The sequence below is a fragment of the Cannabis sativa genome, chromosome X (genome assembly GCF_029168945.1).
Source record: "Cannabis sativa cultivar Pink pepper isolate KNU-18-1 chromosome X, ASM2916894v1, whole genome shotgun sequence".
NCBI lineage: Eukaryota > Viridiplantae > Streptophyta > Magnoliopsida > Rosales > Cannabaceae > Cannabis > Cannabis sativa.
The window spans coordinates 21,445,469-21,466,026 of NC_083610.1; the positions used below are offsets into that span (position 1 = coordinate 21,445,469).

General features: G+C 30.6%; 1 protein-coding gene across 2 annotated transcripts; it reads left to right on the forward strand.

Annotated features, from left to right (window-relative positions):
* The first annotated feature begins 862 nt into the window (after window positions 1-862).
* LOC115702839 (brefeldin A-inhibited guanine nucleotide-exchange protein 1) lies at window positions 863-10,065 on the forward strand. Of its 2 annotated transcripts, XM_030630275.2 has the most exons (11): window positions 863-2,303; window positions 2,695-3,012; window positions 3,903-4,236; window positions 4,450-4,872; window positions 5,123-5,415; window positions 5,672-5,945; window positions 6,394-6,896; window positions 7,024-7,345; window positions 7,750-8,107; window positions 8,238-8,914; window positions 9,071-10,065. In XM_030630275.2, the coding sequence occupies exons 1-11, from the start codon at window positions 1,255-1,257 to the stop codon at window positions 9,689-9,691; spliced, it is 5,172 nt and encodes a 1,723-aa protein (XP_030486135.2). In that variant the 5' UTR covers window positions 863-1,254; the 3' UTR covers window positions 9,692-10,065. The 2 variants fall into 2 exon arrangements, with proteins under 2 accessions (XP_030486135.2, XP_030486136.2); XM_030630276.2 differs by lacking the exon at window positions 863-2,303 and having other exon boundaries at window positions 3,893-4,236.
* The last annotated feature ends 10,493 nt before the right edge of the window (window positions 10,066-20,558 follow it).

The following is a 20,558-nucleotide window of genomic DNA, read 5'->3' on the forward strand; positions in this document are numbered from 1 at the left end:
ATTGGTAATTAATTTATAAATTTTGCAAATTAGGTATTTATTTATTTTTTTCACTTGGTGATAAATTTTTATGTATTTTACAAATTAGGGACAAATTGTGTTAAAATATTTTTTTTGGAGCTAGTGTTATAGAGTTTAAGATTAGATAATGTTTCTTTCTCCTCATAAAAATGAAAAATTGATAACTAAATTTGTAAGTTGTAGCTAAATTTGTAACAACTAACAATCACATTATCTTCTTATATTTTTGAATGGAGATCACATTACTTCTATGATTAAAAATTAATTACCCGTTATGCAACAAATATGTATGTGTAATTTGAGTGCGTCAATCATTTATCATCACATTTTTTTTATAAAATTAAACATACTATATATAAGTAAGAGGATTACTACGGTCAACCTTTTATTACAATTTCTTAATCAATTTTAGTGCCTAAAAACACATATCAAAATATTTTTTCATTGCAGTGTTCATTTTAGTTACAAAATTATCTCTGTAAATTTTTTAAATTTTTTAAATAATTTACAGTGTTAATGATATTGTAAGTATAACAAATACTGCTATAAAAAATTAAAAAAAAAAGACTTTGCATGTATTTTTGGACACAGAGTATGACAGTGAGAATCACGTGATAAAAAGATTGGATGCTATGCAATCTTATATTATATAAGAAGGTTAAGTGTAATAATTGTAAGACTTTACAAGTATAATAATACATTAAAAATATTAATTAATATTACCTATATTAACAAGATACCTGTTTTTCTTTTGTCGATAGTCTATTATGAATGAACCCTAAAATTAAACATATTTGAGGTGATATTACAAAATGAAAGTTACACGAATATTGACTAACACATTTAATTAAGAAAGTTTTATAAATATAGTTAGTAAGGAGATATCACGTGAGTGACACGCACGAAGAAAGAGACAATGTTAGTTTTGAAATTGTAGTTGAGAAAAGTCATAAGGTTGGGTAATGCACGCGCGCGCTAGACTATGTTGGTTCCTTCCTCCCGCTAAGCTAAGCTCCTTTGAGTCATTCCGATTACGCAATTGTCGGCGCACACACACACACTCGTCTCAGGCGACCACAGAGACCCCATTTCTTATTCATATACCAATTCAACCATTCATAAAACGATGCCGTTTTAATCAGATCAGATCAGATCAGATCCACCTGGAAATGGAAATAATGCACCACCACCACCACCAGAATTCGCTCTGATCCAAAATCCAAGAAAACGACAATGTCAGCTTCGCAAACCCTAGGCGGTTCATCCCGGTGCGGTCGAGTAATTGGTCCTTCTCTCGACAAGATCATCAAGAACGCTGCGTGGCGTAAGCATTCTCACCTTGTCTCCACTTGTAAATCGGTCTTAGACAAGCTTGACTCGCTTACCGATAATTCCGATCTTGGTAACGTTTCGCCTCTTTTTGGTTTATCTCTTTCTGATGCTGAATTTGTTCTCCAACCTCTTTTTCTTGCCCTTGATGCTGCCTATGCTAAGGTTGCTGAGCCAGCTCTTGAATGTGCTTTTAAGTTATTCTCTCTTGGTCTTATTCGTGGGGAGATTGATAGTGGTAATCCTAATGATGTCATTTTTAAGATGGTTGAGGCTGTTTGCAAGTCTGGTGGCCTTGGGGAAGAGGCGATCGAGCTTGCTGTGCTTAGGGTTCTGCTTTCTGCGGTTCGATCTCCTTGCGTTTTGATTCGTGGTGACTGTTTGGTTAATATGGTTAGGACTTGTTATAATGTGTATCTTGGAGGACTTAATGGTACTAATCAGATCTGTGCTAAGTCGGTTCTGGCTCAGATTATGGTAATTGTCTTTGCCAGAGTTGAGGAGGACTCAATGGACGTTGCGGTTAAGAGGATTTCTGTGAACGAATTGCTTGAATTTACTGATAAGAATTTGAATGAAGGAAGTTCAATTCAGTACTGCCAGAACTTTATTAATGAGGTTATGGATGCAGCAAGTGAAGGGGTTCCTTCTGTAAGCCATTCGGTGGAGAATTCCTCGCACAAATTGCAAAATGGCAATGGTTCTGTGTCTGAAGCAGATGGAAAAGAGGGCGAATCTGGAGAGATCGAATCAAATGAAGGAACTGAATCATGTGGCAGTAAGATTAGGGATGATGGTTTTCTCCTATTCAAGAATTTGTGCAAGTTGTCAATGAAATTCTCATCGCCTGAACACCCAGATGATCAAATTCTCTTGAGGGGGAAGATATTGTCTTTGGAGCTGCTAAAGGTAGTCATGGACAATGGGGGACCGATTTGGCGCACCAACGAGAGGCAAGTGATTATTGCTTATGCTTTCTTTCAAATTTGACAAGTGTGTGAGAACAATAGTGAATAGAGTATATGACATTTGGTTTTCATGTTGAACTATTCTGTATATTAACCTTTCACACACAATTGAAGCCTTAAACTAGTTGTGATGTTAACATTAGTTTTACGAAGTTCTGGGAATTGACTTTAGGATGGGGAAGATATGAATTTTATAGAAACCATGTTATTTTGCAGCTTTATAACCAATTTATTTTTTGTTTTATGGAAAGATTTATACCCAATTACCGTACTTAAATAATGTCAGGATATTATAGATTTGTGAGCATGCTTTCTCTTTCTCCTTGTTCTAACAAATTATTTTGGAATTCTAATAGTTTTTTTATTGGTGTTACAGGTTTCTTAATGCCATCAAGCAGTTACTTTGCTTATCATTGCTGAAAAACAGTGCATTATCCGTTATGGCTATTTTCCAACTTCAGTGCTCTATTTTCATCAACTTCTTGTCAAAATTCAGATCGGGATTGAAAGCAGAGATTGGTATTTTCTTTCCCATGCTTGTCCTCCGGGTGCTTGAGAATGTTCTTCAGCCTAGTTTCCTGCAGAAAATGACTGTCTTAAACCTACTGGAGAAAATATCTCAGGATTCACAGATTATGATAGATATCTTTGTCAACTATGACTGTGATATGGATTCTCCGAACATCTTTGAAAGGTATTACACTTTGCTATATATTTTTACTTTCATCCCGCTATCTGATGTCACAATAACTGCTCCCTTAAAACTGAAAAATATTAGGTTGGTTACCTTGTAGAGGACTGGTTTGTGGTGTCTCTGCAAGTGAAGTTAGTAGGTTAGATTTTAAGTGTGTTCTTAGCTAAGCTCATAGGAATTAGAAACAATATTAGTGGCAGAAAGCTTTCACTCTATAACTTATGTTGGAAAAAAGGTTAGATTAGACTTTATTGGTGGATTATATACATCTGAAGCCGCTATTGAATTCATTTCAGGCTCTTGTTTTCTTTTCCAGGTACAAATTTTGACACTACTATTGATTTTGATACGCTTTAGTATCCAAAGATTGGTAGGATAGAATCTTTATACCAACACTGAGTTACAAAGCTTCTAAACTCACACAATTCACAAATACCAGATGCCACTTGCAAAATAAGGTGGCTGAGTATTTATAGGCTTAGCCATCCAACTAGATATTAAGGCAGATAACTTAGTTAGTCACAATTACTACAACTTGGGCAATTAGAATAACATTTGTGACAGCTAGGCTTAGTATGTCTAATCTAGAATAGGTAAATCTAACTGGTGGCCCAACAGATATTTATATTTGTTATAAAGGTTGGATGTTGCAGAAATGGTTCCTCACACATCTGATATTATGTCGAAGCTAGAACCCACCCATCACATGCATCCAATCTCTGTTCTCTCTATCACAGGCACATGTATCATTGTAAATGCATACAAAAGCACTATTAACCCAAATGCTGGAATTTGAATGAACTTTAAGCCTCCTACATTGTCATTCTTGTTCAGCATTGTGCTTTAGTAAAATGTATTAAAACCCTTATAATTCCATCAGATACTTGCAGGATTGTCAATGGCCTTCTGAAAACTGCTTTAGGACCACCTTCTGGATCAACTACAACATTGTCACCTGCACAGGATATCACCTTCCGACATGAATCCGTTAAGTGCTTGGTAGGTATAGTTAAATCAATGGGAGCTTGGATGGACCAACAACTGAGACTGGGAGACTCATATCTCCCCAAAAGCCATGAGAGTGATGCTTCAGTCGAGAATCATTTGACTCAAAATGGAGAAGAAGGATCTGTTTCTGATTTTGAATTACATGCAGAAGTAAATTCTGAACATTCAGATGCTACCACCCTCGAACAGCGTCGTGCTTATAAAATTGAAATGCAGGTTAGAATGAACTTTTTTTTTTCTTGTCAAAGGCATTCAGTTATTAATTTTATAACCACCAAGTTGTTATAAATGGCTGTTGCTAAGCTTTCATGACAATTTTTCTGTGCTCTGGTGGGTTATATTTGAGCACATTTTTGGTGTTACTTTGGTTTGTTATGTACTTAAATCTGCTTGTTCTGTGTAGTGACAACTTTACTGGGTTCAATGCAGAAAGGTATCTCATTATTCAATAGGAAGCCTTCAAAGGGGATTGAGTTCTTGATAAATGTAAAAAAAATTGGTAGTTCAGCAGAGGATGTGGCTTTATTCCTGAAGAACACTAATGGCTTGAATGAAACAATGATCGGCGACTATTTGGGGGAGAGAGATGAATTTCCTCTGAAAGTTATGCATGCCTACGTGGATTCTTTTAATTTTAAAGGGATAGATTTCGGTGAAGCAATAAGGTTTTTCCTGCGAGGGTTCAGATTGCCTGGAGAGGCACAAAAGATTGATCGCATCATGGAGAAGTTTGCTGAACGGTATTGTAAATGCAATCCAAATTCATTCACCAGTGCAGATACAGCTTATGTTCTTGCTTACTCTGTGATTTTGCTCAATACAGATGCCCATAATATCATGGTGAAAAATAAGGTTTGTTCACCTGTTCATTATATTTATATAATTGAAATTTCCATCTTAAATTGGTTGAGTGCACTTGTTCTCTTGGGGAAAAATTATCTATCTTAATTTGTATGAACATTTGCAGTTTCAACCTTGTTTGAAAAGTTTTATTGTAATATATTAAGTCAAAAAATTAATATCCTGTATCAGTCTTATATATTAAGTCAAAATTGGAATCAAATTTCTCCTTACTTAAACTATGCACTGGTGGGTTTTTCAGATGACAAAGGCTGACTTTCTCCGAAACAACCGAGGGATTGATGATGGAAAGGATTTACCTGAAGAGTATCTCGGCTCCATTTATGATCACATTGTTAAAAATGAAATTAGGATGAATGCCAATTCTTCTGAACCACCAAGCAAGCAGGCAAACAGTTTTAATAAATTGTTAGGCTTTGATGGTATCCTTAATTTAGTAACTTGGAAGCAGACTGAAGAAAAGGCTTTGGGTGCAAATGGGCTTCTTATAAAACATATTCAGGAGCAATTCAAAGCAAAGTCAGGAAAATCAGAGTAAGCTAAATTCCAAAGCACCACAAAATTTCAAATTAATTTCTCTACTTATGAAAGACCACTGTCAAGTAGTGACTGGGTGTTGTTCTGCATAACTTATTCTGAGCATTGTGCAAGAAAATTGATATTGTATCTTTTGTATGGGCACTAGACTTGGTCACTTCATATGAACACTCAAATAAATGATAGAAAGATTTTACCCACTTGGCCCTAGGATTAATGCTACAGAATTGATTTTTATTTTTCATTGTTGCAGCTCTGTATATCATGCTGTTACAGATGTCACTATATTAAGGTTTATGGTGGAGGTTTGCTGGGGTCCTATGCTGGCTGCGTTTAGTGTGACTCTCGACCAAAGTGATGATAGAGTTGCTACTTCTCAATGCTTGCTGGGATTTCGACATGCTATTCATGTTACTGCAGTTATGTGCATGCAGACACAGCGTGATGCTTTTGTTACATCCATGGCCAAGTTTACTAATCTCCATTGTGCTGCAGATATGAAGCAAAAAAATGTTGATGCTGTCAAGGTTAGTGCATGTTTAAGTATCAAAATAAAGTAGAATATTGCTACCCTCAAAAAGTCATGGAAAATGCCAAATGCCAATGCTTTTCAAGAAGAGCAGATAAAGTATTAAATTGTTTGCATGTGCCTTTACGTATTTCAGCTTCAGTGCCAATTTGATGGATCACAAATACTCCTATTCTCTCCAACAGATCAGAAAAAGAAAAAGTTTTAAATTCTTCTGCAATTTTGAGGCAAACTACAATTTAGAATTTGATCCATTCCTATAAAGAGTCAAAAGAAGTTGCCTGTCTCACATAAATCCTGTCATTTCTTTCTGAAAAAAACTGCCCACATTATATCTACTCTACTACACTTCATTATTCCAAAATAGTTTACTCTTTATTATCGTGTGTTTTCAATCAATTCCATGTAAAATGCCCTACATCACTTTGACATTTTTTTATCTACAGGCAATAATCTTAATTGCCATTGAAGATGGTAATTATCTGCAGGAAGCATGGGATCACATTTTAACATGCCTCTCTAGAATTGAACATCTGCAACTGTTGGGAGAGGGTGCACCAACTGATGCATCCTTTTTGACTGGATCTAATATGGAAACTGAAGATAAATTATCAAAGTCATTGGGATTTCCTTCTCTAAAGAAAAAAGGAACCATTCAAAATCCAGCTGTGGTGGCTGTTGTTCGTGGTGGATCATACGATAGCACCAGTGTTGGAGGCAGCACTCCTGGATTAGTAACACCGGTTCAGATAAATAATTTTATTGCTAACTTGAATTTGTTGGATCAAATTGGCAACTTCGAGTTGAATCACGTATTTGCTAATAGTCAGAGGTTGAATAGTGAAGCAATAGTGGCTTTTGTGAAGGCTCTGTGTAAAGTAGCCATTTCAGAATTGCAGTCTCCCACAGATCCTCGTGTATTTAGCCTCACAAAACTAGTTGAAATAGCGTAAGATTTTGTACCTCTATTTGTCTCTATTGCATAATTTCTTTCGGAGGATCTTTTTGTATGGGTGTATTGATTAAATCAAAATGTATGTGAGATGTCTATAACCATTCAATTGTTTCTTTCGCAGGCATTACAATATGAACCGCATCAGATTAGTATGGACTCGCATATGGAACGTTCTCTCTGACTTTTTTGTTTCCGTTGGCTTATCAGAAAATCTCTCAGTTGCAATATTTGTAATGGATTCGTTGCGTCAGCTTGCTATGAAATTCTTGGAGCGTGAGGAGCTGGCAAATTACAATTTCCAAAATGAATTTCTGAGACCATTTGTGATAGTTATGCAAAAAAGTAGCTCTGGGGAGATTAGGGAGTTAATAATTCGCTGCATATCACAAATGATCCTTAGTCGTGTCAGTAATGTGAAGTCTGGCTGGAAAAGTGTTTTCATGGTATGCATGTCTTTCACTTGTGAATTTTTGTTTATATGAGGAATATCTTTGAACAAACTAAAATTCATTTTCATGAAGTGACTTGCCACATCAAAGGGTAAAATTTCATATGCTTGCATATTCTGTTCTTACCATCTTGCAATGTAATTCACTCATTATTGTGGCTTGTATTTATTGTGGTGTGGTTTTATGCTATTTTTTCACTCATTATTGCTTTGGAAAGTACGTTACTTTTCTCTCCTTTTTGCATATTATGAGATCTGTTGGATTTTGTTCTAGTTCTTAGCAATTTCTGTACCAAAAATGCTGGGGTGCTGTTGATTTGCAAAATATAAGCTACAAATAGGAAATTTTTATGATTAAAATGGTGAGTGCCTCATTTCCTGCTGCTGCTCTTTCAACAGATATTCACAGCTGCTGCTGCTGATGAGCGGAAGAATATTGTCTTATTGGCCTTTGAGACAATGGAAAAGATAGTGCGAGAATACTTCCCATATATAACTGAGACAGAAATATTGACCTTCACTGACTGTGTCAAATGTCTCATAACCTTCACAACTAGTAGATTCACCAGTGATGTTAGCCTCAACGCTATTGCATTTCTCCGGTATTGTGCAGTCAAGCTTGCAGAAGGAGCGCTTGTTTCCAATGACAAGAATGTGGTTGATGGTACGACACCAGAGCTGAGCAAGAATGTTTCAGATGCAGACACTTTCAGTGACAAAGATGATAACATGTCCTTTTGGGTTCCTTTGCTGACAGGTAATATATTTTTTCTTACTTCTTCCTTTTATTTATAGCAAATGCCTCTACTAGGTCACATTGTTTTGCACATCGGTAATATATGCTACAACGGGATAAGCACAACATGCACATCGTTTTGCTGTTTCAGGGTTGTCAAAACTTACATCTGATCCTAGGTCAGCCATCAGGAAGAGTTCTTTGGAAGTTCTTTTTAACATCCTAAAGGATCATGGTCATCTTTTCTCGCCTCAATTTTGGACTGGTATTTTCAATTCCGTTGTTTTCCCCATATTTGATGCTGTATCTGACAAGAAAGATATAGTGAAAGAAGATGACCAATCAGCTTCGAGATCGTCCCACTTGGAAGGAAGTATGTGGGATTCTGAAACATCTTCCATTGCAGCAGAATGTCTAATTGACCTATTTGTCAGTTTCTTTGATATAGTGAGGTCTCAACTTCCTGGTGTGGTGTCAATATTCACTGGTTTCTTAAGAAGTCCTGTTCAGGGTCCAGCTAGCACCGGGTATGCAGCATTGGTACGTCTGTCAGACGATTTAGGCAGTAGGCTTTCAGAAAATGAATGGAGGGAAATTTTCCTAGCTCTGAAGGAGGTTACCACATCAACAGTGCCTGGACTTACGAAGGTCTTAAGAAGCATGGATCGCATCGATGTGCCTGGCATTTCTCAATCCAATAACAATGACATGGAAATGTCTGATCAGGACTTAACGAATGATGATCTTGAGGAAGATAATCTCCAAACGGCATCATATGTAGTTTCGAGAATAAAAAGTCATATTTCAATGCAGCTTCTCATAGTACAGGTTGGCTTCCTCCCCTAACATTTTCTATTTTCTTAAGTATTTGCACAATTGTATATTGTGTTTTCCTCAGGTCTCTCTTTTTTTGCCAAGTCCTAATTTTGGATTCAGTCGCAGAAATATCAAATTATCAATCATAAGCCTTGTCTTGTTTTTCAGGTCGTTACTGATCTGCAAAGGACGCACCTGAAATCCTCATCAGTGGCTAACACATCAATTGTTCTCGAAATTCTTTCCACTACTACCACACATGCCCACCAATTGAATTTGGAGATAATGCTACAAAAGAAGCTGCAAAGAGTTTGCTCCATCCTGGAGCTCACCCCTCCACCAATAGTTCATTTCGAGAATGAGTCGTATCAAAACTACCTCAACTTCCTCCAAAACTTACTGAACAATTCATCTCTGTGCGAAGAGATTGACATTGAAGCCGAACTTGTTTCAGTATGCGAACAAATATTACATATCTACGTCAGTTGTACCGGCTCTCTTTCTTCTCCTCAACAGCAGCAACCACAGAAACCAGCTAATCAGCGGGTTCTTCACTGGATTCTCCCATTGGGTTCGGCGAAAAAGGAAGAACTGGCTGCCAGGAGTTCGTTAGTTGTGTTAGCCTTACGGGCATTGAGTGGGTTGGAAAGAGAATCGTTTAAGAGACACGTATCGCAATTCTTTCCATTGTTGGTAGATCTGGTAAGGAGTGAACACAGTTCTGGTGAAGTTCAACGTGTACTAGGCGACATGTTCCATTCATGTATAGGCCCAATTATAGTTGAATGATTCATTTTTTATATTTTGTGAAGATATATATATTACTCACTCAAGTGCCCATCATCATCATCATCATCAAATCTCCATTTTCAGGTTTTCTTCACCATTGGATTTGGTTGGTCCATGAAAGCCTTGAAGGTAGAGCCATATTATATTTTTGTTGATTTAGAGTATCAATTTCTTTGATTTCTCTTCTCATTTTGAGAAAATGTATGAGCTAATATTTAATAATAGAAGATCAGAGAAGAGAAGTGTTCCACATACATGAGGGTACCTCGATTGCTGAGGCTTCTCTTCTCCTAAAGTTTTCACACAATTTGTAGTTTTGACTTTTTTTGAACATAAAATATATGATTAATTGAATGTATTTTGAATTTAGTGCATGTTAACAACTCTTGCACATGCACAAAAGGATCTGCACTTATCATTTTTTCTTTCTAAATTATATATTTTTAAAAGATTAATTTTTTAATTATGAATAAAAAAGTACTTTTTTTTAATAATTTGTAAATAATGTAAGACTTCTACCCACATACAAAATATATATACGAAAAAACAAATAAATTCACTACAACTTTAATAAAATAAATAAATAAATATATAGTACCAAAAAACTTAGAGCATGTTTAATAGGGTAGCTTGGGAGGAAGCTTGAAAGAATGTGCGGCTTGCATTGGTGATGGCCTTATAAGATGCTACGTGATTTGTACTTTCACAATCAAAGCCCATTATTATGTAGTCCTAATATCACTTTCAACCTTGGAGTACAAACTCTTCCATTATTAATTACTTCAAATTGGTATGTAATATATAGTACTTGAAGGGTTCGTTTGGAACGCCGTATTAGGTCGTATTGTATTGTATTGTATTATATTGAATTATATTTTATGCAATATTTTTATGTAAAACTATATGTGATAATAACTTTTATGGACACCTAAATATATAATATTTTAGTATAAATTAAAGTTTAACATAGTATTATATAAAAATATGATATATAATCCAATTCAATATAATACAATACAATACAATACGACCTAATACGGCGTTCCAAACGAGCCCGAAGTATTCTAAATAATAAATATTATATTCATTGTATTTTTATGTATGCTTGTTTGTTTGCTTCATCGAAAGTTGTTAAGTCTCTTGTTTGGTCTCTTTTTTTGAATGATTAGATCAAAATCAACTGTGATGTGAAAGTTGTTAGTGATTTCATGTGTGTAGTGACTCTAGCTAGGGATTACACAGAGACTGTTTTGTGGGTAGCTACAAACATGCTCTATTTCTCTGATTCTCTTATTAGAGAAGTTCCGACCTGTCTGTTGGTTGTGGAGATAGCCGTTTTGTTGAAATATACTTTTGTGATTATTGAGAGTGACTCTGAAACAGTTATCAAGACGCTGAAGGAAGCCTGTTCCAGTTGGGGTATTGGTAACTATGTGCATCAATGAAAACATCTTTCTAATATTTTGTTAAGCTGTTAATTTTCGTTTATTTTCAGAATTTGTAATTTTGCGGCTCATAATATCGCTAAATGGGCTTTCACCAAAACTGTTACTGGCATGATTGAATTGACTTCTATACCAGACAACATGTTTTATAATAACTGCGAGGTCTAACTCTTATTTTATTAATTTTAATTTATAAACGTGTATATTTCAAAAAAAAAAATATTCAAACCTTTATATTTCATTTCTCCTCTTACAAAAAAATAAAAATAAAAATAAAAAATAAAAAATAAAAACCTTTCTATTTCTCCAATTAGATTTAGCTAATTTTTAATATATGTATTTATCACTAAATTATTATGACTAAAGCATATAATGTGTCATGATTGAATTTTTCTTTATGATAATTTGTAATTTAATGATCATTGAAAGGTTAATAACCTATACTAACTATTGGGCATATATATTATATGCTAACAAATGACTACCATAAATAATTTATTTACAATTAGTATAGAATAATATAAAAAAAACAAAATAATCATATTAATTCTACAACACTTTGCCAAAAAAATGATATAATAATCTACAATAGTTAATATTAAATTATATTGATTTTACAAAATTATACCGTATAACAAAATTATATAATAAATATAATAATTAAAATATTATTTTTGACTCAAAAATTTGTTAACATTAAATGAATTTTTTGACAATTAATTAACACCGTGGTATTGAATGAAACTTAATAATATTAGATGCAAACAAAAAAATTTTAATATGACTTTGTAGTTAAAATTCTACCTACTCCACGAATTATCATTATTTTTTTTTCCTGAGTTTTTATTTACAGGATATAAGATTGAACAAAATTCTCTAAGAGATAAAAAAATTGATGTCCCCTCTATAATGAATTCTATCACTATATATAGGGATTCGATATGACAATTATTATTTTTGTAATCTTATCTACATGACGGTTTTTCTTATGAAACATGAGCATTTTTCATGTTTCTCGTAGTTTTTACATGTGGGAATAAAATGAATAACAACTTAAATTTAAATGATATATTTAGTAATTGCTACTTTTAATCTCATAATGGACGGTTATTGATCGAGCCATCCTTCTGTTCAATATTTGTGCTCCTCGCAAATAACATAGATAAGTTAGCGCGTACCTCGTTCAAAATGTTTTTCACGAAGAGGGGGCTCGTTGAACATTCTTCCTGTAGAGCTTGCTTTAAACGAGGTTTGGATCATTTTTGTACAATCATTGCAAGTAAGTTTTTTTAAATTGCATCTCTTGTACTTCTTGCGATTAAAATATTTTGCAACTAATTTAGCTTTCTTCTTCTCGATCGCTACATTCAAATTATAATAATATGCATGAGTTTTTGGAGTTCAAATTTTATTTTCAGTATTTATCGAGATAGTATAAGCCTTTGGTCCTGCTTTTCAAAACGCATTAAATATCACATTAATTTTTTTAACATAGGAGTATATTTATATTTTAATTCTTATATAGGTGTCTTAACCATATTTATTATTGAGTATGAATGCATGTATATAATATTAAAATAGAAAAATGCATGTACATATATTAGAGGGTATTTCATATGATTTCTTCACCCATTTGACTCTACACATAATTTTTCTTTATAAGCGTGGTATATTAATAAATACAAAAACATAAATTAATAATTTAGAAGGTTAAGAAGTTACAATTAAATTTGAGAGTTAATTGGCTAGCTATTTTTGTATAGTTGTAATCTATGTTGATGAGCACTATAATATGACTTATTTATGATTTAAATAATGAGATTGTTGTGACTCAATTTTTATTAAAACATCATTAGCTAATATTGATAGATGAATTTTAGTAAATATATGTTAATTTAGTTTAGAAGTATAATATGGTGGTGGCTATTGTGGATCAATATTGTTGTTAGAGTTTTATTTTATTTTATTTATTTATTTCATTTTAATGTAAGAATATGACTTAATAAGCCTATTTTCGATAATTTTGTTCTTCGAGCTATATCTTTATGTAATTGAATTTGTCCGATTTGTCTAATGTTAATATTTTTATTTTGTCCCTCTCTAAAAGAAAAAAAAAAGTTTAAATGATGTTGACCTAATTTAAAAAATAAATAAATTATGAGTAGTGTAGTACTACTAGCTAGCGTAGCATTACATGCATATTATTATATTTATGAATGTAGATAATTAATCCACACCACCATTAAATTCACATAATCTAGTCTGCTGTCGATTTGTTATTATTTTTTATAAGTATTTGAAAAAGTACTCCTTTCTCATCTCATCAAAAATAAAAGAAAAACTATCGTAATAATCTTAATTTAAAATTTTATTTTTATTATTGAATTTTTGTTTTAAGTTATTAAAGAATACATGATTTATGACTAAGTAAATTATATTTTAATTAAGAGTTTACAACTCAAATAGAGTTACATTGACTCAAAAAAAAAAGAAAAATCAAAACACCAAAATATTACTGATAAAACAATAATGACAATAAACCATTCTTAATACTATATTAATTTTACATAAATAAATTTATAAACTATATGCATACATTTTATTAAGATATAATTATTTTTATATAGATGTATACTTTCTTAATGCGAGACTTAGAAAATATATAACTATTTACAATTTAAAAATTATTCTTATTTATAACTGACCAAAATTGAGACTTGATTTTTTGTAACAAATTAAAAGTTATTAAGTTATCAGGTATTCTTAGATAGATGTTCTACTGTATATTAATATTTTAATATACTAGGTAATAATAACATGCAATATATGTTTGGTTAGAGTTGTTTTAAAATTGCTATTATCTAATTATTAATTTAAATAATAATAATAATAATTCAATCTAATATAATTCAATTATATTTCTTAAATATATAAAAATAATTTAATTTTAAATTTATTTATAAGAAAATATATCAAACTAATTTTATCAAACAATAAATAAGTAAATAAATTTAGAATTTTAAACAATATAATTAATAAATTTATTATAATGTATGATTAGTTAATTGAATTAGTGTTAAATTTAAATTAACATTTATATAAAAAATAATTATTTAATTTTTTTATAATCTTTTAAATAATTATCTAAGTTATATTTTAATAAATAAATTAAATTTAAATATTTAAATATTTTAAAAATAATTGATTAATTTATTTAACGATATTAGTTTTAACCGTTAAATTAACCGAAAAATAAAAAAGAATCGTCAATTAAACAATAATTTATGTTAGATAACTAAATTTAATATAAGAGATATATATAGACTCCCAATTTTATAATGTATTATCACATTTTATCACCCTAAATAAATTTGATATATTTATATAATTTTAAAAACAAGTTGCCAACCATAACTAAAAAATTCTCACATTTTCATTTTTCAACTGTCTGAAAATAAAAAAGAAAAATTATACTAATAAATATATAATAACCTAATAGTTACGGATCCAATAACCTTTTTTTTAACTATTATTTTGCTAGGATTTTCTTTGGTCTACTTTTCAATTAGGCCACATATATGTTATATAATGCCAAACTTAGTATTTGAATTGCCAAAATACATGCAGTTGCTCTAGTCATTGTTAAATTCCCTAACTTTTTCTTTTATGGCTAGCTTGACTATTCCATTGAGTGGATAATGAACAATATAAGTCCTTACTTACATAGACCCTTTTAAAATGATTATTATTGCAATTGGATATTATCCTTCTAGCTTGGTTAACATTTTCTTTTTTTAAAGTTATTATATAAAATTATAAATAAGATTTGATAATGAATTAATTGTACCAATATCCACTATAAAAATATTTACTTTTAGTCATGATAAAACTTATGATTAAAAGTAAAAAAAAATATGACTAATTATAATCATTATTCTTATGTTGTGACTAAAAGTTATGTGGCTAAAAATATTAATTAAGGAGATCACTATTTATTATTATTAAATGTGTTTTTAGTCACAATACTTATTGTGACTAAACCTAAATAACTTGTATTTAAACGTTATATTTTTGCCACAAGTAGTTTTTTGTAGTGACTAAAAATCATATTTAGGTACAAAAAATTTGTGATTAAAAAGTTATCAGTAAAGGTAGTTATTTTTTGCAGTGAGCAATATTAACATGTAGAATATGTAGCAACTACTAGTGTCTTTTACAATTTTTCTTTTAAAATAGATAAATTTAAGAGGTTCCTTAATGTATCAAGCATCATAAAAAAATGATATATATTAATATTAGTATAATTTAATATTCAATCTTAAATATTTTAATTTAACAAATAATACGAAAAACCACTAACTACTCATATTAGATAATATTGGGTACTTTAACGTGCTTAGTAATACTCTTTAAAATATAAATATATAATATAATATTCTCTAATCTTCAATTTCTAGTTTTCTCCCATAGTCGTTCGTTTGTTTGGTGGACAAAGAATGAAAAAAATAAATTAAATATGAAAATATATAGAAAATAAATAATATATATACCATTCAAGATTATTGTTTCATATGAGGACTAAGCTTATTCATGTTTGTTTAAAGTTGGCTAATTATAATGATCATCTATACTATTACTATACTTTTTTTTTTTTTTGATTTAAGCCTTTATATATTATACAATACATAATTTGAGACTCGAACTCAGGACATTCAATACACACGCACCTTCCTATGGCCACTTGAGGCTAGCTCAAGTGGTTATACTATTACTTTTGGGAATATTCTTTCTTTTTTTCTTTTTAACTTTTGTTTTTTCTACAAATAATTAAGCATGCTTAAATTTGACTAGCCTACATAGTACATACACGACACACTCCCAAATATTTTTCCTATTTCATTTTGATTCCATAAACTTTATTATTACTTTACGTTGTGGACTCATCGTCAAAGTCAACTGGAAAAGTTGACCGTTACATAGTATATATGTACTATTACTATGTATTGGGGATTGTAATATGGAATGTATAGAAAAAAAAGTTAAGGTATTATTATAATAATATTGTTATTAGGTATGAGTAGTGTTTAATTAATATTTTTTAAAAATTATTTTCTTATTATATGAGACTAGATATTTAATTATACTAATCGTAATATAACACTGAGTAAGGTGCCAAATGCTAATAGTATCTTTTAATAATTTTCATTATACCATTGTGTTAAATTTAATACAAAAAAATCAACAAATACTATATTTATAATTACAATATATATCTATTAGAGAAATGCATGAAAGGTACTAATAGTGTCTAGTACTCTCCTATGTATCACTATTGCTATTGGTGGAATTAAGTATCGAGTCTCATATATTTTAAAGTAACGACTTTTAAAGAGTATCACTAGCTAATCATAAAGTGACATGTCTAGAAAATGCTAGGCGTCTAATAACAATGTTCTATTTATTATTGTGCTTTAATAAACAATTATATTTGAGCAATGCTACATATCTTCACAAATTGTCATGAATTTCCATTGTGGCAATATATTTATTCCAAAATTATCCAAAAAGTAAAACATAAATAATAAAATACAAAATTATGAGATTTCATGTCATGCCATTCATAATATAATATTTTGTGATACAAATTATATATCCTAAAGTATAATAGCATTAATTAATATCAATAAATTAGATATTTTTAAAAATAATTAATACAATATTATAATTAAAAAATATGTATTAAGGCTTATTATTGATATCAATGGTAAAATTACAATTAAAAAAGATACATTTATTATGTGTTAAATTTGACATAATACCATATATATTGTGCCAAATTTATCATAATTCACTACAAAAAATCTTACTTTTAGTCACAACAAAATTTGTGATTAAAAGTAAAAAAATTGTGACTAATTATAACTTATTATTTTGATGTTGTGACTAAAAGGTCCGTGACTAAAGGTATTAGTCACAAAAATTACAATTTATTGTGACTAAAACTAAATTAATGACAACTTGTGTCTAAATGATATGTTTTAGTCACAAATAATTTTTTGTTGTGACTAAAAGTCACATTTAGTCACAAAAAATTTATGTTGTGACTAAAAATTTGTCACTAAATGCATGTAACAGTTTTTTGTAGTGATTTTTAGCATGAATTATCAAATTCGGTACAAAATTTAACACACTATTTGGAGAACTATTTTTTTTATATAAAAAAAGTGTTAAAATGTAGCACTACACCACTATTTTAACACTTAATTGGAGATGTTCTTAAGTAATAGTGGCACTTAAAAAAATTTGAGCTAATATTGACAAGAGGTGGTACGAATAAGAAAATTTGCGTGAAAAATTCTTATATGTAATTCACGTTGTTGCATTTTAATCTTTACATGTACATTTTTTCGTGGCAAAAATTCTTACGTAGTTTATCTTTAGCGACAAAAATCTCAACCGTTACACATATGATACAACATTAATTCTTGAGTTGATCAAACTAAAAGGAACATATAATGATTTTGTTGTTAAAGATGAATTACATAAAATTTAGGCCGCCAAAAAAATTTACATAAGAATTTAAGTGTAACAAAATGAACAATGTTTATAGCAACTTTTGCAACTCATAAAATTATATGAGATTCAAGTACAAGAAAGTGAATTGTATAAGTATTTTTATGGTAGTGTTGGGAATTAATGGCAATCTTTAGCATTTCTTAAAAGACTATTTGTAATATCCAGATTAAAATAGTATTTAATTTTTTTTTTTTGGATATTAATTGAGCGAGGATAATTATCTTGTTTCTTTGTGTTGTTAGTGAATTGATATTATTGCTTAGAGTAGTTGTACCAATTTTCTAGAGAGTTAAAGTTGTATTAACTACGAAAGTAAAATATTATGGTATTTTTACAGAGTAAGTAATCGTTTAATTAAAGCCCAATATGAAGGTCCATTAGGGTTTTATAATATATTTAGTGAGTTTAATTAATTAATGTTAAAAATTCGTAGGTTTGGATAAATTCGCAGGATTAAAAACTGTTTTACTAAAACGATCATATTTGGAGTTCTAGAGCTCGGATTGAGGTGATTTCAGTGGCGTTGGAAAGATAATTCAAAGATCTATCAATTATGTAGAAATAGATTTATCGTAATTTTAACTTTATTGGGGTCAAAATTAGGTTACAAAGTGACGACCTGTTAAGTTTAGTATAGAAACCCTAAGTTTTAAAATTTAAATTTAAAACTTATATCTAACAAATAAGATTTTTATTTAATTTTCTATTTAGAGTTAAATTAGCATCAGATTATAGGGGTTATTTTATTATTTTCTTTTATAGATTTAATTAGATTATAAAACCTAAATCTATCACATTCTTGATACGTAATATGCAGAGTCTCTAACTCTAAGAAAAATAAAACTCAATCTCAATCTCTTTCTTTTAGCCTGAATACAATTCTTAGAGAGGACACTCATAAAATCCTATATCCTACAAGTTATCCATCTCGCTACCTATCAAAGATTTATAATTTTCCTTCTTGTTTCATTCTCTTCGCCAAACAACACTCATGATTTTCATCAACATAACATTGAGATCATCATCACCATTCTAATAATTTGAGATTTCAAGATCTAGCACTGATTAAGAAGAGTCATCAAGAGGTAAGAGAGTTCTTCCACTTATTGTTGTGAACTTTTAGGTTAAACTATGAAATCTCGTTTTTATTTTTTTCTGAAAATTATTGTCTTAGTAAAATAGTCATATCTCTCTCAATATTGATCCGTTTCCAGCGATTTTTATATCGTTACAAAGCTTATTCGATGATCTAAAATTTTTATCAAGAAACTATTCACCAGTTCGGTGATATTCTATGTCGAAAATTATCATCTTTCTGATGTTGTTGTAAATCGTTTTTTTCATATTCCCAGAAAAAGTACTTTCACTTAAAATACCATAACTCTCTCAATTCTTGTCCATTTTTAATGATCTATATATGGTTTCAAAGCTTATTCAATTTTCCATAAGTTTTATGAAGAAACATTTCGTGAATTCGGAGTTATACTATGTCGAAAAGTTAGTTTCCTTCTGTATCATGTAATTCGTTTCTTGAATCTTGTTCTTCCAAAACTGTTTTGGTAAAATTGTAATATCTCTTTGAATATAATTCCAATTTCAGAGATTTTGGTATCATTGGAAAGGGAATTTAATTTCCTAAAACTTTCATGAAGATGTTATCTTCTAGTTCTGAACCTTTCAATACAAAAAGTTTGTATTTTTGCTAAGTCGTATAATTCGTTACTCCATATTCATTCTCAGAAATAGTTTCAGTAAAACAATCATAGCTCTCTCAGTTTTAATCCATTTTTAATGATCTTTATATCGTTGGAAAGATAATGGAATTTCCTATAATTTTTATGAAGACAATTTTTACTGAATTAGTGTAGTTGTTGGTCAAAAATAGTAATCTTTCTGCTGTACTGTAAGAGTACGAATTTTAATATTAGGGCCTTGACCCATGTCTTATTATAGGTAGTAGTGACGAGATAACAACTCTTAAGCAGCGGGATTTGAGGTAAGGAAATTAGATAGTTTTGTATGTGTTTATCTGCATAAATTTAAATCCTTTATGTATTGAAATATGACTTATGATTTGTTTTTATGAATATGTATATGGTACTGAGAATGTGTGGTATGGACACAATATGAGTTTGTGAATTGATACATAGATTATGGTTGTATGAATTGTATATGTTGTATGTTGTATTTGTATGTTTTAGGTTGTATGTTGTATGATGTATTTGTATGTTGCATGTTGTATGTTGTATGCTAACGTCTCAGGTAAAGTGGGGGGACCATGGTGGGGTATGATACGGGATAAGGCCGTTGAATGTAGAGATACCCTACCCTACATTTTACTGAGTCGTGTATGAGATTGTTATGGTGGGTATGATACAGTGATGTTACTGTTGAATATAGAGATACCCTATCCTATAACAATGGTAGGGCTGCATAGGCCCATGTTATTATACGGGCAGATTAGGCCCAGGATATTGTAGGGTCAGGCTAGGCCCGGGTTATGTAAGTAATGGCTATGATATGCCAATATTGTGATAATGTTATTATTATTTATAGTATTGATATGATTATGTTATGAGTATGATATTGGAGTTATGATCTCTGTATATGTGTACGGTGTGAACAAATAGTATAGACTTGTATGATAAAGGTTTCCATATGTACAGTTATTTGGTTATAGTTATAAAAGAGCATGTATGATATTGCTAAAACTTAATAAATACATTAATGGTATGTGTGATATTATATGGTATTGTTTGATAAGCATTTCCTTGCGAGCTTTTAGCTCACCCCCTTACTTTCCCTACAGGTATTAGACAGGGAAGTATGTATAGTGAGCAGGGTCA

Coding starts and splice junctions, on each gene's coding strand:
- LOC115702839 (XM_030630275.2), top strand. CDS start 1,255: ATGTCAGCTTCGCAAACCCTAGGCGGTTCATCCCGGTGCGGTCGAGTA. Junction 8,108..8,237: donor TTGGGTTCCTTTGCTGACAG/GTAATATATTTT, acceptor TTGCTGTTTCAG/GGTTGTCAAAACTTACATCT. Junction 8,915..9,070: donor TGCAGCTTCTCATAGTACAG/GTTGGCTTCCTC, acceptor CTTGTTTTTCAG/GTCGTTACTGATCTGCAAAG.